Source organism: Gorilla gorilla, chromosome 14 (genome assembly GCF_029281585.2).
Source record: "Gorilla gorilla gorilla isolate KB3781 chromosome 14, NHGRI_mGorGor1-v2.1_pri, whole genome shotgun sequence".
NCBI lineage: Eukaryota > Metazoa > Chordata > Mammalia > Primates > Hominidae > Gorilla > Gorilla gorilla.
This window is the reverse complement of record NC_073238.2, coordinates 110,272,848-110,299,447: the sequence shown is the minus strand read 5'-3', so window position 1 is coordinate 110,299,447 and position 26,600 is coordinate 110,272,848. Positions and strand designations below refer to the sequence as shown.

The following is a 26,600-nucleotide window of genomic DNA, read 5'->3' as shown; positions in this document are numbered from 1 at the left end:
AGGAAATATTACCTCTGTTATCCAGTCAAGGCAACCGCAATCTACCTAATATAACAGTAGAGTAAGGGCCAGGACCACGGCCTGGGCCAGGATCTGAGCTGAGCCAAACTCCAAAACCTCACCCTCTCCTCTCCACCACCTGCCTCTCTAATAGTGTGTAAAGTGATCAGTGAGTGTCTACACAGAAGTACTAATTCTTGAAAATTATTCACAGAAATTTAAAAACCATCCACAGTAGGACTAAATCTAATGTTGGCTAATCTTTGTTAGCCAAAGTAAACTGTAATGTAAAAGGAACATCTCATGTTCCCAAAGTCACATAGTTCAATTCAAAACCAAATCAGTTGCTTAGCACCATCCATGCCATTGATCTCCATTCGTGTGTGGATAATTGGGGGGTTTGCTTGGCCGTAAGTGAGAAATGAGGCGCCGAGTCATAATAGGTACAGTAGGCACAATAACAGGTTTACATGCAGACTTTGAAGTCTGAATAAACTGACATCACAGAGAAGGCTGTGCTTCAAGATGGGAAATTCCTAAAATAACAAATACTGTCCTGAGGTGCCTTAGGGCATGGCCAGTACTGGTAAGCATGGGTCAAGAATCCGTCTGTGGATGTGGGTGTAGGTGGCTTTGTGTTGAGGTAAAAATATACAGATGGACTTGCAGCAAAAGAAGCTTGGGTCAATCAAAAGTGAATCTGACATTAGGAGATCGAGACCATCCTGGCTAACACGGTGAAACCCCGTCTCTACTAAAAATATGAAAAATTAGCTGGGCGCGGTGGCGGGTGCCTGTAGTCCCAGCTACTCGGGAGACTGAGGCAGGAGAATGGCGTGAACCCAGGAGGCGGAGCTTCCAGTGAGCAGAGATCTCACCACTGCACTCCAGCCTGGGCGACAGAGCAAGACTCCGTCTCAAAAAAAAAGGTGTATCTGACATTTTATTCAGATTTCAAGTAATCTACCTGAACACATTTTAGAATTGAACCAAGAGTATCCAGTTGACAACTTTAAATTATTACTTATCTCTAACTCAATGCTATGACAGAGGTGACCAACAATTTTTAAATTACACAAGCCTTATTTATTTTATTTTATATCTATTTATTTATTTTTTGAGGCAGAGTCTCACTCCCTCTGTTGCCCAGGCTGGAGTGCAGTGGTGCGATCTCAGCTCACTGCAACCTCCACCCCCCGGGTTCAAGTGATTCTCCTGCCTCAGCCTCTTGAGTAGCTGGGACTACAAGCACCTGCCACCACACCCAGCTCATTTTTGTATTTTTCGTAGAGTCAGGGTTTCACCTTGTTGGCCAGTCTGGCCTTGAACTCCTGACCTCAAATGATCCACCCACGTTGGCCTCCCAAAGTGCTGGGATTACAGGCATGAGCCACTGCACCCAGCCAAGCCTTATGGTTTCATGCTAGGTCCCCTTCAAACGTGCCTTCTACTTGAGAGCCACATGTCTTAAAACAATTGTCTCTTCTACTAGGTCTCCAACATTTCAACATACATTTCTCTGTGGCTAACCTTAATAGATTACATAAGGTAATATACTATACATTAATATACTCTGCATTAGGGTCAGTATCCCTAAAAATAGTAGCTAGCATTTAGTAAGTGTTTACTATGAACTAGCATGATTCTAAACAGTTGAAGTATACTATCTCATTTAATCCTGACAACAGCCTCCTAGTATGTATTATCCTCATTCTACGGATGAAGGGCACTGGGCACAGAAAGGGTAAGTAACTTCTTCAAAGTTACACAGCTAGAAAGTGGCAGAGCGAGGGTTTACTCTCAGGCAGCCTGGATCCGGAGTCCTTATTCTTGAACAGTGTGCCATTCTGCCTCTCCCTGTTCCTTTAAGCAATCACCACAAGCACACTCCGTCTTACCATTCTAGGAGATATGCAGACAGACAGACAGTCCTACACCACTGCAGATTTACCATCCTTGCTGTAAGCATCATGGAGCATGGGTCCTCTACAAGAGATTCCAAAGTGAGCAACACATGGTTTCGACTTCTAGATGCTTGTGGTCTTGTTTAGGAGAACAACCAATAAATAAGCAGGTGCAAACCACCCAGTAGGGTTAGGATGGAAGCACGAGGTAGGAAGGGAGCACCCAAACAGGGACACCCCGCCCAAAATGCAGGTTCTGAAGGCTGATCAGAGGTTAGCCAGGATGTGAAAAGGAGAGGAGCAATGGGGGTAAGAGCTGAATTACCAAAAAGCAGGGCACACTGGCAGAAATCATGATGTCACGCACTAGTCAGTAAAAACAAAAGAGAGCGCCAAATATTTAGTTCCCAAGCAGATTTTTAGGTCATGCTAGCATAACAAAAGCATCTAAGTAATTCTGGTGATCTGAGGTGGCCTGCACTACTTCTGAACAAACTGAAACCACTGAGTAACACTTTCTTAATATTTAACAGTTGAACTCTGTTTTGTTCTTACCACTTGGCACTTATCTGGAATCTCCTATCTGAGAATATGTGAGATCACTACCAACATTAGTTCATCCTCCAAATAACTCATGAATGGAGTAAACTTAAATAAACAAACATCCATAATGTATTAAATTATAATAAGTATAGAAGAGAGAAATTAAATATCTTGACAAGGTCACCTGATGAGGTCAATATTCTTTTCAACCTCACCCAGGAAAATCTGTATAGCCTAGAAATTTACTTCTGACATTGTCTAGTGTCCATTCAACTTGACAACAAGAATGAGATAATTTGACTGAAAGTAGGTAGTTGTTCACATGCAAATCAATAAACGTAATCCATCACATAAACAGAACCAACGACAAAAACCACATGATTATCCCAATAGATGCAAAAAAGGCCTTCGACAAAATTCAACAGCGCTTCATGCTAAAAACTCTCAATAAACTACGTATTGATGGAACACATCTCAAAATAATAAGAGCTACTTATGACAAACCCACAGCCAATATCATACAGAATGGGCAAACCTGGAAGCATTCCCTTTGAAAACTGGCACAAGACAAGGATGCCCTCTCTCATCACTCCTATTCAACCTAGTGTTGGAAGTTCTGGCCAGGGCAATCAGGCAAGAGAAAGAAATAAAGGGTATTCAATTAGGAAAAGAGGAAGTCAAATTGTCCCTGTTTGCAGATGACATGATTGTATATTCAGAAAACTCCATCGTCTTAGCCCCAAATCTCCTTAAGCTGATAAGCAACTTCAGCAAAGTTTCAGGATACAAAATCAATGTGCAAAAATCACAAGCATTCCTATACATCAATAACAGACAAACAGAGAGCCAAATCATGAGTGAACTCCCATTCACAATTGCTTGAAAGAGAATACAATATCTAGGAATCCAACTTACAAGGGATGTGAAGGACCTCTCCAAGGAGAACTACAAACCACTGCTCAACAAAATAAAAGAGGACACGAACAAATGGAAGAACACTCCATGCTCATGGATAGGAAGAATCAATATCGTGAAAATGGCCATACTGCCCAAGGTAATTTATAGATTCAGTGCCATCCCCATCAAGCTACCATTGACTTTCTTCACAATGTTGGAAAAAACTACTCTAAAATTCATATGAAACCAAAAAGGAGCCCACATAGCCAAGACAATCCTAAGCAAAAAGAACAAAGCTGGAGGCATCACGCTACCTGACTTCAAACTATACTATAAGGCTACAGTAACCAAAACAGCAGGGTACTAATAGCAAAACAGATATACAGACCAATGGAACAGAACAGAGGCCTCAGAAATAACACCACACATCTACAACCATCTGATCTTTGACAAACCTGACAAAAACAAGAAACGGGGAATGAATTCCCTATTTAATAAATGATGCTGGGAAAACTGGCTAGCCATATGTAAAAGCTGAAACTGGATCCCTTCCTTACACCTTATACAAAAATTAACTCAAGATGGATTAACGACTTAAATGTAAGACATAAAACCATAAAAGCCCTAGAAGAAAACCTAGGCAATACCATTCAGTACATAGGCATGGGCAAAGACTTCATGACTAAAACACCAAAAGCAATGGCAACAAAAGCCAAAATAGACAAATGAGATCTAATTAAACTAAAGAGCTTCTGCACAGCAAAAGAAACTGCCATCAGAGTGAACAAGCAACCTACAGAATGGGAGAAAAATTTTGCAATCTACCCATCTGACAAAGGGCTAATATCCAGAATCTACAATGAACTCAAACAAATTTACAAGAAAAAAACAACCCCATCAAAAAGTGGGCAAAGGATATGAACAGACACTTCTCAAAAGAAGACATTTATGCAGCCAACAGACACATGAAAAAATGCTCATAATCACTGCTCATCAGAGAAATGCAAATCAAAACCACAATGAGATACCATCCATGCCAGTTAGAATGGTGATCATTAAAAAGACAGGAAACAACAGATTCTGGAGAGGATGTGGAGAAATAGGAATGCTTTTACACTGTTGGTGGGAGTGTAAATTAGTTCAAACACTGTGGAAGACAATGTGGCAATCCCGCAAGGATCTACAACTAGAAATAGCATTTGACTGAGTGATCCCATTACTGGGTGTATACCCAAAGGATTATAAATCATGCTACTATAAAGACACATGCACATGTATGTTTATTGGGGCACTATTCACAATAGCAAAGAGTTGGAACAAACCCAAATGTCCATCAGTGATGGACTGGATTAAGAAAATGTGGCACATATACACCATGGAATACTATGCAGCCATAAAAAAGGATGAGTTCATGTCCTTGGCAGGGATATGGATGAAGCTGGAAACCATCATTCTCAGCAAACTATCACAAGGACAGAAAACCAAACACCACATGTTCTCACTCATAGGTGGGAACTGAACAATGAGAACACATGGACACAAGGTGGGGAACATCACACACTGGGGCCTGTCGGGGGTGGGGGGCTGGGGGAGGGATAGCATTAGGAGAAATACCTAATGTAAATGAAGAGTTGAAGGGTACAGCCAGCCAACATGGCACATGTATACCTATGTAACAAACCTGCATGTGGGGCACATGTACCCTAGAACTTAAATAATAATAATAAAAAAAGAAAGTAGGTAGTTGTTTATTTCTAACTACTAAATAGCCACAATGGTGAAAATATTTTATTATATAAAGCTTAAATCCTAAAGTAGAAACCAAATACATGCCAGGAATGAGAAGTGCGACATGATTTTGAAAAGTCTGGAAATAAGCCTAGAGGATGATAAGACCCCAACACAAGAATAGCTGGGCCAAAATATTAACAGTAAATGTCATATACAAAAAAAGAATAAGTCTAAGATAACAATTCTGCTCTACTTCCTCAACCAGAGCAATCAGTTAAGTCGTATAACTTTGCATGATTTGAAAAGAAGTTTCTTAATGTTGATCAATTCTTACTTGCAATGGTTTATCTAAGAAAACAAAGCTGGACATTCAGAAAGTTAGTGGTTTGGATAACAAAACAATGGTGGGAATAACATAACTAAATTTCAACATCCTGGTATGGTGAATCATGCTAAGGAGTACCTATTACTAGAAGCTTGCAGGAGATTTCTTTTTTTTCAGATTTGTTAGTTTTTGTTTTAATAAAAAGGAGGAAGTTAGTTTGACACAGCCTAAAGGGAAAAGTTGAAAAACAGTTTTCAAGGCTCTGCAAGAGCTCATGCTGGAGTCATCAAACATAGTCATAGCTCGAATGAAAAAAAGCAAAACAAAAGAGAAAAATAGAGAAATAGCAGAACACAATGAAACTCTTTACAGATTGCAGTTCTGTCAAATGATTGTAGCTTGGAAGAAAAATCTTCCCAGATATGTGGTGGGAAAGGAAGGACTTTTAGAGGAACTAGCCACTGAACATAAAGTGCAATACTGGCTGCCATGTGCCTGCTGCCATCTTTACTCCAAGTCCATGCTAGAAGCCACTCATTTTTTCCTCATCAACAAAGCTCCTGTTGAGTTCCTTGCATATAGCAGGAATGTATAGGGAACTTGGTTCATGAGCTTAGTTGTGTTTTCCTAACTTGGGCAACCAAGATGTGCCTTATGTAGAGTTGTCCTGGAAATCTACAAAGAAGATCCAATTAACACGGCATACAAATCTGAAGGAAAAACAAGAGCAGCAGCAAAGCAAGAACAACAAAACCATGCTCTGAGGTCTAAACTCTTTTCCTTAGGGGTTGGGTATTGGAGAGCAAGTATTTGCTCACCAGAAATTTAAACTAGAACATGTGACAAGTCTCTGTCTCTCACTGCGCTTCCTAAGGGCCCAAACACACATGCTCCTGCAGGGAGAGATGGTATTTAGTGGCAGCTAGTTTTTGTAAGATTAATATAAGATAATAATGGGAAGAAGAGAGCTTTCTTGCTCCATCCTCTGGGAGGCTCCCTCTATCCACTGAGACAACAATTATCTCTGCTAATTCTGAAAGGACTAGGTCTACACATAAGAATTTCACTTCTAGGTACTGTGCTAGGGAAAGAAGATACAGTTGTATAGACGTTTTCTGACCTCAAGGAACTTAATTCTCATGCCAGCTGATTAAGACACCAAAGACATAGAACATTCCTATAGTGGCATCCTCCACATCCCAGCCCACCTAGGACTGGCCCTGCCACAAGCTTTGATTCTATAACGTATTCCTCTCTAAGTTCATGTACAAACAAAACCAGAAGCATCAATTATCAAATTCCAGCAAATGCTAGCCAGAGAAGTGCTATCCCTAGAATAAGCCAAAATAAAATATTGCTTTAAAGATGACATTTGAGAGCTAGGAAATCAGTTCATTTTGTGCTGATAGCCAATTTATAGCTTATTCATCTTCCCAGTTTTTATCCCCTCTACTAGAAGGTGTTGATAAACGGAAACCAAATGAAGTCATATTAGTTAATTTATTAGTTTTTATACAAGTGTGTTTTGTTTAAATGAGGTCTGAGTTCTTGTGGGTGTCATGTCATTTTTATGCCCCTTTTCTATCATTGTGGGTAATTAGAATCTGATGGTATCTACAATTCTCAGGCCTTGATAATTCCTTGATCCAACTGGATTTTGTTGAAATCATGGAGGACCTTTCTTTGTGAAAGGCACTGCAGGGAAAACAGAGATGAAGGAGAGAAAGTCCCAATCTCAAGAAGTCAACTCATTCTCAATATCAGGTTTTTTATAGTCTATATTTTCTATAGACCTTGATGCAAAGGGCCTGTTATTTGTAAATATTACCAATGGATAAGCACTGCTATTTTTCATGACCCCTGGTTCTTGTGCTTTTAATTACATTAGGTAAATTGGTGAATTGTAGGTGTTATATTTTTAAGCCACCGCAGAAAAGAGCTAATAAAGGCATCTATAAAGATAAGCCACATCTTACATACTATACAGAATTAAAAAGTAATCTTAATAATAGTTAATATAACACAATAAGAGCTAATACAAGGTGTTTGCTCTGTGCCAATCACATCTCTCTCTCTCTCTCTCTCTCTCTCTCTCTCTCCTCTCTTAACTCTCACAGCAATTCTGTGAGAGGTATACTATTATTATCTTTGTTTTACAGATGAGAATACAGACAGACAGACAGACAGAGAGAGAGGGAGAGAGAGAGAGAGAGAGAGAGAGAGAGAGAGAGAGAGAGAGAGAGGGTAGGCAGAGACAGAAAGAGAAATTCCAAGAAGCTAATGAGAATGGAATAGCTCAATGTAGCACCAAGAGGTTGAAAAAGAGGAAAACCTCTCATAGCACCTAATTACAGAACTGAGTTTAATCAAAATCTGAAAAGAGAATAAGAAATTCCAATGGCACTACACTGAATTAGGTGACTGAGCTATAGTAAGCATAGAAAACAGTCACGCAAAGATAGGTTTAAGTTATTGTTTGTACACAAATTAGCCTTGACCATTTGAGGAAAGCGTCCAATGATTTTTAAGATACAGACAAAGATATCCTTAATAATTGTCAGGAAAATAAAACCAGTAATATAGAAAAGATAATGCGGAAGAGTGAGCAATGTGTTTAATAAAATAAACCATGAGAAATACAGGTTTGCTGCATATTTATGATATCAAACCCTAAAATAAAAATGTATCATTTAAATACAATATTTCTTTTAAATATCATTAAAATATTTCTAAGCTTCAGAAATACAGCCTTGGTTTTTATTTCAATGTTTCCTGCCATGTACATCTGTGCAAATCTCATTTGAAAGATAAGTAGGAGAAAATTAATAAATCAGGACATGTTTTTGTATTATAGGCAGGGGATAAAAAAGTTATATTGAGGTCTAAAACCCATTTAATAAAATTTGTCTTTCTTTCCCATTTAATAAAATTTCTGAATAAAAACTATTTTTAAATGTATAGAAAAGGCTGGGCATGGTGGCTTATGCCTGTAATCCCAGTGCTTTGGGAGGCTGAGGGAGGAGGATCATTGAAGATCAGGAGCTGGAGACAACCCTGGGCAACATAGCAAGACCTGTCTCCGTTAAAAAATGTAAAAATTATCCGGGGCCGGGCGCAGTGGCTCACACCTGTAATCCCAGCACTTTGGGAGGCTGAGGCAGGTGGATCACCTGAGGTCAGGAGTTCGAGACCAGCCTGGCCAAAATGGTGAAGCCCTGTCCCTACTAAAAATACAAAAAAATTAGCTGGGCATGGTGGTGCATGCCTGTAATCCCAGCTACTAAGGAGGCTGAGGCAAGAGAATCGCTTGACCCCGGGAGATGGAGGTTGCAGTGAGTCGAGATCGCACCACTGCACTCCAGCTTGGGCAACAAGAGCGAAAACTCCATTTCAAAAGAAAAAAAAAATTATCTGGTTGTGGTGGCACATATATGTCCCAGCTACTCGGGGGGCTGAGGTGGGAGGATCACTTGAGTGCAGAAGTGCAAGGCTGCAGTCAACTAAGATCACACCACCACACTCCAGCCTGAGTGACAGAAAGAGGCCCTAACTCTTAAAAAAAAAAAAAAAAAAAAAAAAAAAGGACGAAAGAAACCTCTTGATGAACAGTACATGTAGCATATTGTCACAAAAATTACAAAATAGTGGAATATTAGAAATCATGCTTTTTAAGAGCCAGTGTTCTGAAGTTCAACTGCCTGGTTTGAATCCCAGTTCAATCAGCCAACTAGTTTGGTCCAAGTTCCCTTGAACACATCACTTGGCCTCTTTCCTCAATTTAAAAAAAGAGTACCAAGAGGACCTACTTTATAAGGTTGTTGTAAGAATAAAATAAAATAACACAATAAAATAATATTTGCCGTGCTCTGCTTGGCTCCTGGTGGGGACTCAACATGCGCTAGCTATTATTTTCATTTTATTTCATGATATAAGCATTTACTGTTTATGCATAAGGTACACTTAAGCCAGAACTAGAAAATCAATTTCCTGAAGATTCCTAAAACCACTAGAAAAAAAGTAAAGCCCAGCTGACCAGCTATTTCAGTAATATACTTCTTAAAAATTCTATAAAATTTGACCTGAAGTCTAAAATAAAATTACCAGCTTCATTGATAGCAATACACACACACGTACGTGAGGCTTCCTAAAGAGGGATGTAGATACATTCCTAGGTAAGACAAAATATTTAATATATTAATTCTGATTTGGTATCCCTGGGGTTTTCCCAATCCAAAGAAATAAGCCTAGGAAACTATAAAAAGCAACAGCCCATAGTTTAAAAACAACACCAACAAGCAAACTGATCTGTTAATTCCAAAGCATTCATCTGCAAGACTGACCAGCCACATTTGGGTAAAGGTGCCGTGCTCCTACAGCATTTTTCAAAAACCTTGCATCGTATACGGTTTCTTTATAAAGGTTTATTAGGAGGAGCTTGTTAAGACAGTAGTTAATACAGCAAATCTAAAAGACCCAGAAACTAGCATCTGGCAAATATCATTTTGAGTGGGCAACAATCAAGGCAAGGTTTTAATTTTCTATTCGCACACCACATCATTCTTTCCTCCCCGTCTGACACCTTTCACGTTTCCTCTACTTGACCTCAGTTTCATGATGTACAGCAGACGATGAAGTTTATAGTTCTAAATTTGATGCCTTGAACTGTTTCGAGACAAGACACTGCAACACTAACAAACTAATTAAATGCATATTTTGCGTATGTGGCATACGACACATTTAATCTTGAATGATGTCATCAGTTACCATTTATCAGTATGTCTTACTTTCAAAAGTCATATAGGAAATTCATGTCTCTTGGTTGAGAATATTAATTTATATACACTTCCTGTGAGCTGGAAACAGACTGAGAAGAGTACTTACTTTTGCTCAACAAAGAGAGGATCAAAGAATTCCGTTGTGATTTTGTTTGCATATAGGGAACAGCCGGTCATTGAGCACAGCCCTAACAAATATTAGAGGGAAAGCACCATGGTTAGTGTGATTTCATTAACATCATCAAGTACCTTGTTTGGAAGAAAGTTACTATTTACCTGACAGTATGAATACAATCCCAGCCAAACAAGCAATTTTAGCTTTGGCTTTATCGGAGCCTCCGACTTTGGTACACTTCATTCCAAAGAGCGCAAATATGGAACCAAAGAAGCCCAGGCTGACAGCAGCGATCATAAGTCCTCTACATGCCTGGATATAACCTGCAATTAGAGTAGGTGATTTACGTTACATAAAGCATGTGGCTGTCCAGGGAGAAATCCTCATTTTACGTTGTCATTCTGGATGTTTGTTTTCCAAAAAGATAACTGTGATGGTGAAAACATGTGGCAAGACGAGCAAGAAAGGAAAGCCAGTTAATCTACAGGGAGTGCCTATTCTAGGTCACACACTGTGAAGTGCGGTTTATGGGGAATCCTCAGGATAGATCTGAGTGTTATTTCCATATTCACCAGTGAGGAAACTGAGGCACACAAAGGTTATGTGACTTACCAGAGGTGAGTTAGAAAGTGGCAGACATGGATTCCATCCCAAATCAGACTACGAATTCCATATAGTGAAATTCCACAGTGAAAGGTGCCTTTCACTGTGAAAAAACATCATCTGCCACCATCACAACTCTGTAGCTCCTCCGCTCATTGGACTTTAAAAGGGTGTTTTAATGGTTTTGACATTATCAAATGATAAGATTTATAACTGGGTGGCAGAAAGAGCTCCAAAGGGTCAAACCTTCCAATATTAGTGGACGCTTATTAATAGGAGACTAACTGGAATACCATCATGAACCACGGGGGGGTCTAAGGGAATATTTTAGTGACGTACTATTGTTTTCAGGGTGTATATAAGAAAACTGGGTTTTAAAAAGCACTATTTTGTAGAAGAGTAATTTATAGTGATTAAGTCAACTGTTCTCCTATAAATGAATGCCTTTAAAGTACCCTAACGAGTATGTTCTGTCAGTTCATTTGTTCATCCTTCCTGTGCTATTCACGTTCTTAGTCATGTATTTTTATTTGCACAGCCAGGGTACACGGTAAACTTCAGTGTGGCTTTTGTCCAGGTTTTTACATTAACAGGGTTTAAACTAATAAGCTTTTACCACATAAGCCATTTTCATTTCAGCCTGAAACAATGCCATATTTCGATCTAAAATAGTGATAGTAGCACATACCAGGTGTAAGTAAGTATCTGCTAAGCAAATGAACATATATACCTACATCAGGTTTACGTTTGGAATTAAACTTTTTAACTGGAAAAAACCTCTTATGTGCCAATATATGATAAGTCATTTATTATTGGTGTTCAAGCAGAGCCATGATAAATAATAATTCCGAGACCATGATAATCATGAATTTAGGGAGTACATACTAGTGGCCTCCAGTTCAGTTTCTTTTTTTCTTTTCTTTTTTTAAGACAGGATCTCACTTTTGCCACCCAGGCTGGAGGGAAGTGGCATAATCATAGCTCACCGCAGCCTCAAATTCCTGGGTTCAAGAGATCCTCCTGCCTTAGCCTTCTGAGTAGCTGAAACCATAGGCGCTTGCCACCACCTATGGCTAATTTTTAAATTTTTATAAAGACAGTGTCTCACTGTAATGCCCAGATTAGTCTCGAATTCCTGGCCTCAAGCGATCCTCTTGCCTTGGCCTCCCAAAATGCTGGGCTTAAAGGCATGAGCCACTGCACCTGGCCCCAGTCTGTGTTTCTTTGGAAAAGAATGAAATTGAAGTTTTAATCCTATTCCTTGGACCCATTTTTGAAGAGCAAACAGGAGCTGCTCTACTTAATTGTAAACACTTTAGACTCCCACAAATGCAGACTGCAAGGACAGTGACCTTCCACTGTGTAGTGTGAACTATTTCCATACAGAAAACAATTTCACTAACACCGTGGCTATCAAAAACAGCAAAACAAACTTATTTTTAGCAAAACAGGATAATGAAGGCTTCTTTCACAGCAATCATTGTGCTGCAGGGCTATCTCGGTCTCCGCTGCCAAATGCTGAACCAGCTGTATTTTAAACTTCAGTCCTCGAGCTCCCCAGCCAGAGCCCAGACAGCAGGTAGAGGCAAGACAGAGAGGGGAAGCCTGTCAGTCCCTTGCAAGTTTGAAGAGAGCCTGTGAGGATAACCCAAACTGGTTCATCACTTGCCACCAGGGCTACTCGGACAGTGTGGTTTCACTCTTTTTGTGAAATTCATTTTAATCTATGGTTTTGAGGTTTTATAGCTGCCTCTGACTGCAGTCATTAAATAAACAAAAAAATGGGGGACTCATCCATTTATATATACTCCCAGAAAACATTAGCATGTACCCTAATTTGCATTGCCTTTAGTTACTTTCATGCTTTGTTAACAGAAAGTGCAAGTTGTCGGGAATTTACCAAAGGTTAAATTCTACAATCTGGTCATTTAGAACGCAGAATGCATTTCCCAGATGATAAACAGTGGGTAGAATCCCAGGCCAACCCATTCGATTCTTAATACAACAGGGAAAATAACAGTAGTCTTTGAACTTTATGTAATCACCACTGATAACATTTTTCCCGAGTTTCTCACTCTGAGATGCCCCGTCCCAGCCCTGGTATTGGCAGCAGGACCCACTTGGATCTCTTGACACACGCATGAGAGGAGAAGTGGGCAGGGCAGATTCTGATCTGGTCAGGTCCTTCTTTTGTGCCAACCAGAACCCGGATTTGGAAAATGAGGTACCTTTCTCCAGCATGAACAGCAGCCATAACTTGTTAATTTTGCGCATGCACAAAGAAGGCAATTTACAAGGACGATCATTGGCCAGATTTTCTGAAATGGAGAGCAAAGAGCAGGGGATAAACTCCCCTGCCAGCCATAAATGTAATGGAGTTGCTCATAAGCCTGAGATTTGTAAATTCTCAGTGTTCTAAGGCTACCAGTCCTTACAACACCCACAGACTGGAGCCAAGATGATTCCAACAAACCCTTTCAGAGTTCATCTTTTGCAAAGCAGACCTCTACAGCCTTGCTTTCTAACAGTTCCTGAGGGCAAAACTTAGAAGTAACACCACCAGGAGAAGTGTTAGTAAAAACCTAGTCAAGGAGGCCATTATTTTTGACAGGTCTAATTTACTGACACTGTTAATAGCTAATTAACACATTAAGGTGCTGAGGCATGAACATATTTATTTAGAAGTTCTCTGAAGTATAATTTATAGTTAGTTCTCCTGGGAGAAATGGCAAGCATTCCCACTAGCAAAAATAGATGGCATACACTAAAAACAAGCTGGGTGAAAATCATTCTCAGCTGAAGTTCAAGTGGTACTTTGAAAGAAGTATGGGTTAACAATAAACAGAAATCACAAGCTCATTCAACTGTGAAATTTTCAAATAGTAAAATACAGCGACTTTAAATTAATGAACTCTGTTGGAGGAAAGCTTCAAGGTGTTCCTTAAAAGTTAAGTGTTTTCCAAATTATGTGTACTTTATTTTCAATTGCAAATCAGCAAAAAACGAAAACATCCACTTGGTGGAGACAATTCGCTAATAGCACCTGTGCTAGTTGATGGATTTAGGGGGGAAAAAAGAATGTGCTTTTCTTTTCCTGGTAGCTTTGTGTACTTCTGCAAATCCTTTGAGAGAACAGTGGTATGGGGAGGGCAGGAACTCTGAGTTTCACCTCTGGTGCTTCTATTTACCCAAGGTATGTACTTGGTTATAGGACCTAATCTCTTTGAGGCTCAGTTCTCTCATCTGTAAAACAGGGATGGCAGCACCTCCTTCACAGGATGAATAATATGGGTGTCTGCTGAGCAGTAAGAAAGTCATCAAAGCATCCCTTCATATTATAATACTACAATGGATTCTAAGCAGAAATTAGAGCTGGGTTCTTAATATGGCATCACGTTAAATCTAGACATATAGCTTTGCTAGGCCTCATTTTTCTTATAAGGAAAAACAAGTGGCAATGATACCCCTAGGGGAGGGGAATCAGAGATTTTTTTATATAAGAAATTTAGGGCTGGGCGCATGGCTCATGCCTGTAATCCCAGCACTTTGAGAGGCAGAGGCGGGCAGATCACTTGAGGTCAGGAGTTCAAGACCAGCCTGGCCAACATGGTGAAACCCTGTCTCTACTAAAAATACAAAAATCAGCCAGGTGTGGCAGTGGGTGCCTGTAATCCCAGCTACTCAGGAGGCTGAGGCAGGAGAATTGCTTGAACCTGGGAGGTGGAAGTTGCAGTGAGCAGAGATCATGCCATGGCACTCCGTCCTGGGGGACAGAGTGAAACTTTGTCTCAAAAAAAAAAAAAAAGAAAAGAAATTCAGAATAATGACCTCATCGTTTGACTCCAAGAGTTCTTCTACCTAACACAAGATAGGCAAGAGTCACGAGCCTTCTCTCTCCCTTCCTGGATTCTCTTCCCAATCTAGAGCTCATGCCTGGGTTTAAGGTGAGGGCTGTTCCACTCAGGCCACCATGGCCACTTTCTCCAAAGGCAATGTCAGGACCAGCACCCACCAGATGTGGCTGCCCTGGGAATGCAAGGTAGAGGACAAACAGAGGGCCCCTACCCTGGAAGCTTCTACTTGCAGGTGGGGGAATCAACTCCCCTCCACAGGAAAACACAGTTGCATGATTTAACCCTCCAAAATGTTATTCTGAGAGATACAGAAAAGTAAATTTGTTTTGCGGTAAGAAATGCCATCTTAAGCCACAGAAGGAAAGTCATCAAAAAACAGGCTGATAAATATGATTCTATTACAAATTTCAAAGTCCTGTATGAGAAAAGGCATCATAAATTTAAAAGACAAACAATGGTGTGAGATTGCAACCTACATAACAAATCAAGGACTGACAAATCATCGAAACCACGAAGAAACAACAGAACCATGGGCCTAAGATATGGATGCCAATTCACAAAAGAGAAACAAAAATGGTCAGTGAGTTTTGACCACTTTTATAACCAGTGATTTTGACCACGGCAATAAGGGAAATGCCAACTAAAATGATAAGATGGCTGGGCGCGGTGGCGCACACCTGTAATCCCGGCACTTTGGGAGGCCGAGGAGGGTGGATGACCTGAGTTCAGGAGTTCACGACCAGCCTAACATGGTGAAACCCTGTCTCTACTAAATGCAAAAAAAATTAGCCGGGCATGGTGGCACATGCCTGTAATCCCAGCTACTTGGGAGGCTGAGACAGGAGAATCACTTGTACCTGGGAGGCGGAGGTTGCAGTCGTCTGAGATTGTGCCACTGCACTCCAGCCTAGGCAACAAGAGCAAAACTCCGTCTCAAAAAAAAAAAAAAAACAAAAAAAAACTGGATTAACACAGAGTGGTGAGAATGTGGAGGAGCAGGTATTCTCATACACTGTCAGTGGAAAGTAATTTGACAGTATGAACTGAATATTAAAATGCACGTGTATTCTACTGCTCTTACAATACCATTTCTCAGTGGAATGGAGTCTACAGAAATACACACACATACAAAGAGGTGAATATAAGATTTTCAGTAAAGCACCACCAACAAAGAAAAGCTGGAAAAGGTCCAATGTCCACAATGGATCCATGGTCAACTAAGCCATTTTATGCAGTCTAATGAATATACCATGCAGCAGTTACACAGAGTCAAGTCACTTCTATTAAGTACTGACTTGGAAAAATATATTGATTTTAAAGTGTTGTACAACAGTAGGTAGTGTCATGCCATTTATGTTTTTAAAAGTCATTTTTTAGTCACATGAGCACACAGGAAGGCCATTTTGCAAGCTGGATGGCATAAAAATGTCACTCCTCTCTGTTCTCCTCCCAGCTAACCAGGACAACTATTCCTACTTCCTCTTCACTCCCGGCCCGATCTGCCCCCAAACAGGTATGGTACCACCTCCACTCTCACTGCGGACATGTAGGAGAAAACTTTATTATTCTGCACTTAATAATATTCATAGAGCATTCATTTACTTCTCTCCCTTGTCCCCCAACTGTCCTACAGAAGGAAGCGTACCTATCTGGCACACTATCTCAGAGAACAATAGAGTTACAACAGAAGAGTGTTCAGAGGACAGTAACACATTGCTGACTATAAATCACAGGAACAAGAGAATGCCTGTTCATCTACCTGGATGCGTGCTCTACAAACCACAGGAAATTCAACGGTAATGCTGGGGAATAAACACTGTTCCGGCTGCTTATTTTACCGAACAGGACACGGACCCGGGCGCCACCCTTCTAAAACTAGATGCGTATTCCTTATACGGAGGTTCCATCAAATACCACGTTGAGCAACAGTTTGCTTTTCGTGGCAAACCCCATCTTAGAGGAATCAACTATTTTCTTTCATTTACCCAGCTATGTAAACAAAACCTGCAAGTGCGGTAATAAAAGAAAAAAACACCTCAAATCTAGAAATATGTAATGTAAATAACTCCTCTTAAGTTTCTGCCAGGATTCGTTTGCTGTAAAATCCTGGAAGCAACGAGCCTAGAACTTGAGCAATCAATGGCACCGGGCTGACATCGGCTGTTGTCTTGAAACTCAACAGAGCCAGAGTTCTGTGTGAATATCCACCAGCTGCTACCAGCATAAGGCCTGGCTAACCGGAGCAACGCAGGTGAACATCCACAAAGGAACAACCCAGGACAGCAGCAGGCACCGGGAACTCGGATGCAGAACTGGTCAGCTCCCGGCGCCACGCTCTCACGGCCCAAGATTCCCTACCCTCTGCGGACTCATCGCGGCACCGCAAGGGCTATTATTTTCCTAAAACTCGGAGGAAGTGTTTGTAGTGTTGCCTAGGCAGACAAGTTTGTAGAAGCTCTTTAAAGGGAAACAATAACAACAACAAATTCTGCAATATGTTTTCCCGCTTCCAACCTCTCAACCCCCACCCCCGCCTACTTTTAAAAGAACCAACGAAATGGCTCAAGGGAGGTCAGGACAAACGGATTTGGCTTGCAATGACACCATTTTTATCAGAACCCAGCCTTCGGGGAACGTAGGGGAGGGAGGTGGAGGAGACAAGCCCCTGCAGCATGAACTCTGGGTCCCAGCGGTCCCTAAGATATGGGGGGTGGGGGAGGGCAGCCGCTTCCTCGACTCTCAGGACCGCAAAGCTTCCCCATCCCCCGACGCCTGGGAGTCACCAACCCGGGCCTGTCTGCGTGTCCCCCCTCCCGGGGTCCCAGGCTCGAACAGGCGCCCCGCGAGACAGCCATCAGGAGAGGGCGGGCACCAGGAACGTCCCTGGCTCCCTAAGGCCCTGTGGGGAGAGACGGGTCGGGCCTCAGAGGAGTCCAGTCTAGGGGTCCCGCTGGGGGTATTGGGGGGCGAGAGGGCGCCTAGCGGGCTGGCCATCAAGGAAGGAGGGCTGAGGGCGGGGGCCGCGGGGATGCAGACCGTCCAGCGCCAGCATGGAGGGGAAGTCCTTGCAGTTGGAGACGCCCGTGGAGTCGGTAACGCACGCCTTCCACAGGTTGGCCCAATAGGTGGCAGTTGTGATGACCGTGCCGTCGATGGTAGACACCTTCCAGTAGTCGGTGGGCAGCGTGGAGGACACCAGTACCCAGCCTGAGATGGAGACCATGAAGGCGATGATCTCCGAAGCCGTGCTAGCCATGCCGCCGGCTGCAGCCGCGCTCGCTCTCCGGCTCCCACTCTGCGCCGCGACCCCCGCACTCCCAACCCCGGGGCTCCGCCTCCCGCCTCCCGCCTCCGCCCACCGTCCCCGCCCACCACCCCGCCCAGCGGACCCGGCGCCAGGGGGCGCACGCGACCCCTCACACCCATGCCCTGGCGCCCTTGAGGGGCCTCAGAGGGCTCGCGGTCGCCCCCCGGGTTCTCCATCTGCAGCTGGCCCGCGCCCGCGTGCGGGAGGAAGGCCGGCCTGCGCTCCCCTGATCCAAAGGGCCGCGGAGAAGGGCTCGCTTGTTGGAGCGGCTCAGGTTCAGACTGGCAACCGGGTGTGGACAGCCTGCTGCGCCCCCACTTCACCACCCCGACCCAGCCCTACCCAAGGCAAATAGCTTGGCTTCCTGACTACCTTGTAGAAGCAGAGCAGGAAAAGCCTTTTGCATGCCCTGAAAGGACACGGTTTGGTAACTCAGCCCTCGGTTTGCTGAACTCTAAAGGTTTGCGTGCCACGCTTGTTTGGGTGACTCTGTTTGACTTGTCAAGGAGGGATCATTGCAGATTCTGGGCTGGAAACCGGCCTTGCCCTCAAAACTCTGCAGTTCTTTTTGGCCTGGTGGTATGCGGAAAGTCATGGCAAGACGGTGCGTGGCACAGGCCTAAAGTCAAGATAGCAGCAGATGGGGCATCCTGACGATCTTGATCTTGCTGGTGTACTCATACTAATGCACTACGCAGAGGGCATTTGTTCAACACATTTTCCCTGTAGGTCCCTTCCAGCTTCCAGGTCTAGAGGCTATTCTATGAAAGGATGCTGTTATCCCAGTCAAAACTGCTATCTTGTCTTTTTTTTTTTTTTTTTAAACCACCTCCATCTCTCACGCCTAATTGAAATATAAACTCATTCATTCCTTCATCCCTTCATTGCTGTCTCAAGGTAAACATAAAGATCAGGGTGTACTTCTGGCTCCTGAGGCCACAAGTCTGGGCATAAATGAGAGAACAAGGACACGGGTTATTATTTGTCCACTTAAAGGTTCTTGCAGTTTTGTTATGAGCTTCCAGGTTTCACTTGTTGCCAAAAGTAAGGAAAGGTCTAAAACCTATCAATCAGTCTGCTGTGATAAATCTCGTGCTAACCCTCTGTGTCACTATCTTTAGGTAGAAACACTCTGGTTCAATGTGAAGAATTTCTTAATTTCCCTTTGTCACTTTTTTTTTTTAACCAAATGGGTGCCCAGTGAAATTAGAGGCGACAAGGTGACTGGAGAAGAGAGGAAGCTGGACATAGAATCATCAAAACTTAGATTGGAAGAATCACTGTAGACCAGCAGGACATGCTCCACACTCAAAACAATGATCCTGTCTATTTCTAGAGATAATGTTTAGCCCATGCTCCACCCTTCAGGACCGGCAGTTCAGTGCATGGCAACGTATCTATTCTGTTTTTCTTCATGTTGTTTTGACAGCCCTTTTAAGAAAGCTTTTCTTCCTATTGAGCCCCAAATCTGTCTCTCTTCAATGTCTACCCAAATGTTGTAATCTGTGCTCTGAGAACACGAAGTAAGTCCTACTCTTGCAGCCATGCAGCGGCTGGCAGGTAGCGGGCTTCTCTGTGCTTAACGGTCCCATGGCTTTCGTGAATGGGTACAAGGGTGACAATGCAGACATGGTTACCCTACTGTTCTGCTCTGAACCCCAGCTTGTCCTGATGTATCATGTTAGGTTCACTGGTAAACTAAACTTAAAAACTGAGTTTAAGAAGTATCTCCCTGGCTGGGCGCAGTGGCTCACGCCTGTAATCCCAGCACTTTGGGAGGCCGAGGCGGGCGGATCATGAAGTCAGGAGATCGAGACTATCCTGGCTAACACGGTGAAATCCCGTCTCTACTAAAAATACAAGAAAAAAAAAAAAAGAAGAAGTATCTTCCTAACCTCTTCCTTCTCATCCTCCTTACTATGCAAATCAGTCACCTTTGAGCAATGACCACAAAGCATCCTCTATTCTTTTGTATGGCTTGCCTTTTTAAAGTGTTTTATCATCTGTTTTTTTGCCCTCCAGCATATTTCCACTATTATTTCTATGCCATATTCCTTCCTGAATAATCTGCCTATTTCTGATCCAATTACTATTTGAAAAACACAAAACCCATTAACCATAACATTTCTTACTGATTTTTCTAAAATTACAAATTACACAAATTTAATACTTTATTTCCTGGCCTTGTTTGATAGTCCCTTTGTTTACCGTGGCTTGCCCATGGTAGGTACTCACTAAATTGATTATTTATTTGTTTTTACTAGACAAAACCCTGACTTACTTTTGCCACAAAACAAGTGTAGTGCTGTGACCTTTAAGACTCAAGCACTTCCTAATTTATCACCTAGTTGGCTATAAAGTCCACTGTTTGGATCCAAAGGCACATTGTTTGTTTTAAAGAAAGAACTTTGAAGAATGGTTTGGTGTTTTAAACCAGTCTGCAAAGTCTATTTAACACATAATGTAGCTGTACCTATTATACTTCAAAAATCCGTAAGCCCAGATTACCGTTGCAACATAGCATCTGGAAGAAACAAATTCTGAATTCCTGCTTGGAACACTCTTCTCTCTGCTGCATCGCCACACCAGTGAAGCCAGAATCTCTGGGGGTGGCCTTGGTAGCAGTATTTCCAAAACTTCTAATGTGGACTCAGGCTGAGAACCACAGCTCTGACCAGTTGAGCTCTGTGTATGTGTGCATAAACAGTTAATTTAGCATAACGGATGGTGGTATGCGTCACAGGAAGAAAGAATATTAATCTCATTGTTGAATACTTTGAAAAAAGAAATATTCTATTACTGTAGAGATTGCAACACACAATTTCAACTTAAAAGGGATGGGAAACACCACAAACAATCCATAAATTAAAACTTAAATGGCAACACTATTAGTTCCTTTGCCAGCTAAAACAGACTAGGGTCGTCATGCCTGTGGACTTGGTTAATTTTCCTTTCTCCTTTCTATGAGGTTGGACAACCCTAAACTCTTTTCTTTATCTTCCCTAGGATGTACTACATAGTTACTGTGGAAAGCTGTATGTTAGAGGCCTTGAGTGCCTGACCAAAGAATGGAAAATGTTAACTTTCTTTAATACCTAGATAATATTATGTAATGAATCAAACATTTTTATTTTAGAATGTCTTATATCTTATGCTTCTCAAGCTAGTTTCGTCAGGAGAATTCTAAAGATATTATGGAGTAGCATATAATCTAAAAAAGAATGTCCAGAAAATAAAAATGGACCAAATAGAGATTTTTGAAAAGAAGTAATGGATAAATGTCTTGTTTTGCTTTAAGATTATACAGTTCCCAAATAACCTTTGCAGTTAATCTGCAAGCCGATTTACAGAGTACTTTCGACTGATAAATGCTTCCTTATTTTCTTTAGGATTCAGTTCACTGAAATTTCATAAGAGACTATTCTTAATTTAAATATAAAAGTGAATACATCAAAAAAGGTTGCCTCCTCTAAATTATTCAAAGTAACATCTTAGTTAACAATAGTTTAGTCTTTACAAAAAGCTATAGATCTTTTCCAATATGAAAACTACTAACTGATCTATAAATTTGACCCGAAGACATACAATGCCCTGAAACATATTCTGAGCCTTTCTACTTTTGAGGTCTAAGTCACTGGAATTAGCATTGAAAATTATTTCTTTGGCTTATTATGGTTATTAAAGAGAAATAGAGGATCCCCCCCACCCTGGGGTTGTTCAATAGGAGTGAAAACCAGTTTAGCCAACTAAACAGGAGATTTGCAGAAATTCCTTACTTGAGATTCAGTACACCTACCAAGCAACGCAGGTGTGCCTTTCAATAGCTCAAGGATTTTCTAAGCATCAAATTTGGTTTCAGTATACATTAGCTCCTTCCTAGATTCCAGTGAGGTGGCATGCTGCTAATCAGGTGGGAAGAAACTGAATTCCTGATGATACGGTATTAACTAAAAAAAACAACTGCCCAGGAGCCAAGTATTGTTACATCACATTAAAGAAGACATTAATGCCCGTACCAAGATATTAAAAGAGCATATCTGTGTTCTTTTTCCTTCCATTTTCCCTAACATTTCATTTATCTTAATGCTTATGCAAATCCAATGATATTTGTAATCTACTTAGCATGAAAGCTACAGAGTGATAGGAATAGTTACAGAATGAACAGTTATTCTCACCATTGCATCACCATTCATATATAAATATATATCTATAATTTTTTTGCAAATTATAACTATAAAAACAGTTTCCTTTTTCTGTCATTTGGCAACCTGTGAAGTTGTACTCCACCAGAATGTTTCTATGGGCCTATTACAAGTCAGTGCCATATACCTTGTGGATTTGTTTTTCATGCATTCATTTGAAACACACTCATTCCCAATTCTAAATTATCTTAGTAGACTCCTCTTGAGCCCCTGCAGGGGAGGGGTAAGGTTTGGGCCCCAGCAGGAATACCCTTGGAGCCTGGAATGACTCTCACTCTGTGATGCTAGAACATTCCAGGGCTTGTAGACAGGTTGGGTACATTTTGTTTGTCCATAAGCACTTGATGAATATCAATGTAATCTCCCACCCAGGTCGGGGCAGTATGTTAATTTATATGTTTTGGGCAAGTGATTTTACGTCTCTGAGTTACAGCTCCCTCATTTGTAAAACAGAAGAGTTATTCTGGATATCTTCCAAGACCACTTTCAACTCCAAAAACCCCTGAGTCTAGGATTCCTAATGAACTCAGTCATTCACAGATAACATCAAGGAGAGGAGAGAAGCAGTTTTCCTTTGGTGTCTTTACTGTTTTATTCCCACTCACTTTCTGCCTCCCTCCTTTGTTAAATTTAAAGGTGGCGTCTGTATAGATGTGTATGTGAGAGGCAGTGCATGGAGAAAATCTAAAATCTCTACATGTAGACTTATTGTCACTTATTCCTTCTGTTTAGGAGAAACGTGATAAGGCATAGTACTTTCATTCACTTAAGAGTCAGGGAGATATAGCGGACAGAGGGTAGATGATGTAATCAGAAATATGTGAGATAAAATTCTACCTCTGAATGACCTTGGACAGGTCACCTAATCTCACTCAGCATCACTTCTTCAAGTATAACATGGGACTAAATGACAGCTTCTTTCAAAGGCGTTGTGAAGATTAGAGACAATGTATATGAAGGACAGGAATGTAGTGGATGCTTAGTAAATAATGAATATTATTCAGTTCATTCATGCCTCTCATTTCCTTGTGTCTCTTTAAAGAGATAAAATTACATTTTTTCATAAAAATGGTATTAATCGGTTAGGCTAACAGCAGTAAGTGAATAAGGCTGAAGGGTATTGCAAATCTCAAAGTAGGAAAGCAGAAAGTGTGGAGTCAAATGCCAACATGGAAGGGGCTGGTGCCCAGAGTGAGGGCAGAGGGAGGGAAACCAGGAAGTCAGAGCAGAGGATAGTCCAGGGGAGCAAAAGTGGTGGGGGGTGAGGGGCTTGCAAAGGAAAGTGAGAAATAAAACTGGAGGACAGTTAAATTTAAAAGGGTGAACAGCTGGGTGCCTGTAATCTCTCTCAGCCCCTCCAGAGGCTAAGGCAGCGAGATCACTTGAGCCTAGAACTTCCAGACCAGCCTGAGTAACATAGGGAGAGTCCCCATCTCTTAAAAAAAAAAAAAAAAAAAGTTAGCCAGCCGCCTGTAGTCCCAGCTCTTTGGGAGCGTGAGCTAGGAGTTCAAGACCAGCCTGCCTGTCTCTAAAAAAGTAAAAATAAATGAAAGAAGTGACCAATGACAAGGCAGAGAGAGTAAGGGGAACAGAAATTGCAAAGAGAAAAGCAAGGGGCAAGAAATAAAGATAAAGAAGAGAAGAAGTGGGAAATCAAGGGGAGACAGCACTGGGAAGAGAAGCTGAGCAGAGGACACTGAGGACAGGGTGAATGATTTCCATAGCCCTCAGTTTTCTCAATGACTAGGTGTAAGGAGTGGGAAGCAATACAGTCTAGGTGTCTGTTACCAAATGCAGATACTTGCTCCTCTCCCTAGTCCTCACAATACAGCAGGTGCAAAGTTTATTCCAAACTACTCAGAAGTCCCAAGTTACCATGTGGCTCACATTGTGGGGAAAATCAGAGGAAGTTTAAAATGAATTATTTCAGGGTTAAAAATGCATGTTCTTACAAAAACATACCTATAAGCTAGTGCTTCATTTTGAGATTTTTTTTTCTTCAAAATGTAGGCATTCTCTTATTTCTATCTAATAAACACTGATCTTGGTACCTTTTAACAATTCCATGCAATAGATACTATTTAATAAAAACTCCATGCAATGGGGTACTATTTTCATTCCCATTGTACAGAAGAGGAAACTGAACCACAGAGAGATTAAGTCACTTGCTCTGGAAGGTGGTGGAGGTGAGGTTTCAATGTGCCAGCTCAGTTCTAGAGTCTCCACTCCTTGTGAGAAGTTACCTCCCACCAAGACAACTCTTTGTAGTTTGTGTACAGAATACAGTCAATATCTACAGCGTGTGAACGAACATGCACAAAATGCATAAGACAGTTCTGAATAACTTGATTTAACTTTATTTTCAGGAAAATTGCTTTTATAATCAGAATTATTTGAACAGGGTACCTAGTTTCCTTACTTCATTTCTGTATATGTCTAGATCTTGCAGTAAGTGAATTGAAGTTCAATAATATGCTGTTTAATGGTATCCTGAGCAAGGCTCATTCACTGTGTTAGTTTGGGTCTGGAATATTTTTCTTTGAGTCCACACACACAGTAAGAAGACTTCATTAGAGAATTCTTAAATCTGTCTTCTGCGTGCTTTGAGCTCTGGCCCGTGCTCTCAGCCAAACGGAGCTGGCCCAGTGACTTGAATGGGAACGTTCTGCCAGTGAGGGCCCACCCTTCTTCCCTGCCATCCTGAGTTGGGGACGTTCTGCAGTGAGTATCATTTACTGTGCTGTGGACGCTCCTTCTCATGTTTATTTCATTTTCTGGTGAAAATATTTAAAAACCAATGGTTTTTAAATAGCCATAAAAAGTATTGTTATTTTAAAGGACATCAAACTAAGGTATATATTTTTATTTCTAGAACGCTGAAGTTAGAAAGGACCTTAAAAAAGTTACCTAATTCAATTTTTCAAATTAGGAAACTGGGACCCAAAAGTGACTTCTTTTTTTCTTTTATTTTTTGAGACGGAGTTTCGCTCTTGTTGCCCAGCCTGAAGTGCAAAGGCGCGATCTCGGCTCACCGCAACCTCCACCTCCCGGGTTCAAGCGATTCTCCTGCCTCCCAAGTAGCTGGGATAACAGGCATGTGCCACCATGCCTGGGTAATTTTGTATTTTTAGTGGAGACAGGGTTTCTCCATGTTGGTCAGGCTGGTTTCAAACTCTTTATCTCAGGTGATCTGCCTGCCTCGGCCTCCCAAAGTGCTGGGATTACAGGTGTGAGCCACCGTGCCTGGACTCAAAAGTGACTTCTTAATGCACATTAGGTCATAAAGTATATGTTGAAGTAGTATATCAATTGGAATAACATTTTGCATGTTATCAATATTTTTCAAAAATGTATAAATCTGAAAAATTATCTGAGTTTGATGCTGAAGAAAAATCTGAATTAGAAGCAAGATTTGAATAATATTTAAAAGTTGAGCCAGGCACAGTGGCTCACACCTGCAACCCTAGCCCTTTGGGAGGCTGAGGCAGGTGGATCACCTGAGGTCAGGAGTTTGAGACCAGCTTGGCCAACACGGTGAAACCTTGTTTTCACTAAAAATACAAAAAACTAGCTGGGTGTGGTGGCACACACCTGTAATCCCAGCTACTCGGGAGGCTGAGGCAGGAGAATTGCTTGAACCGGGGAGATGGAGGTTGCAGTGAGCTGAGATCGCACCACTGCACTCCAGCTTGGGCAGAAGAGTGAGAGTCCATCTCAAAAAAAAAAAAAAAGTTGAAAATTACCCTATTTCATCTAGGTTCTCCTCAAAGATATATTTATGCTCCCCAATAAAATATTTACAAGTGTATTACTAGGAGGCTTCGTGATTCAGGTTCATGCAGTCATCTCTATACATGACTTCTGAATAGTAACATAAAAAGAAAGGAAATCACAGTGGACTTGTATGCTGATAATATGGCAGACTGATAACAGACACACCTCTCTTTGTGGTTCAAAGCAATAGATGTTTCTATGATTTAGGGTTTGTAAAGAATGAATAAAAAGATCTAAAGAACAAAGTTGATGTCATGTTTTGCCTGTATTATCATAACTGCCACACCTCTGGGATTTCTGGCATAAATCTTTCTGACAAACAAACATGCCCTATGTCAGCTGCCTCCCACCGTACAATTCATCCATATATGTAATCCTATAGAGTTAAGCCATGTTTTATTTCCAATCAAAACACCATGTGAAAGATTATATTGTAATTTTTTGACATGCTAAATAAAGCAGCCAATGAAATTTGGTTAAGCAACCTGAATGATATTCTGTTTATTCTTGACTTTCCAGAGTTCATATACTGTAGAGGAGAAAAGCAAATAATAAAATTTTATTATTTCA

General features: G+C 41.3%; 1 protein-coding gene across 2 annotated transcripts in view; it reads right to left on the bottom strand.

Moving 5' to 3' along the window:
* CLDN10 (claudin 10) overlaps nt 1-26,600 on the bottom strand; it is a 148,186-nt gene that overhangs the window by 10,033 nt on the left and 111,553 nt on the right. Inside the window, exons 1-3 of one of the 2 annotated variants that reach the window (XM_004054653.4) lie at nt 17,784-18,081; nt 10,452-10,613; nt 10,282-10,363 (exon numbers count right to left, since the gene is read on the bottom strand). In XM_004054653.4, coding sequence (XP_004054701.1) covers nt 10,282-10,363; nt 10,452-10,613; nt 17,784-18,003 — 464 coding nt within the window. In that variant the 5' untranslated portion in view covers nt 18,004-18,081. Of the gene's footprint in view, nt 1-10,281; nt 10,364-10,451; nt 10,614-17,783; nt 18,082-26,600 lie in introns of those variants that run through there. The other variant, XM_004054654.4, reaches the window with a different exon arrangement.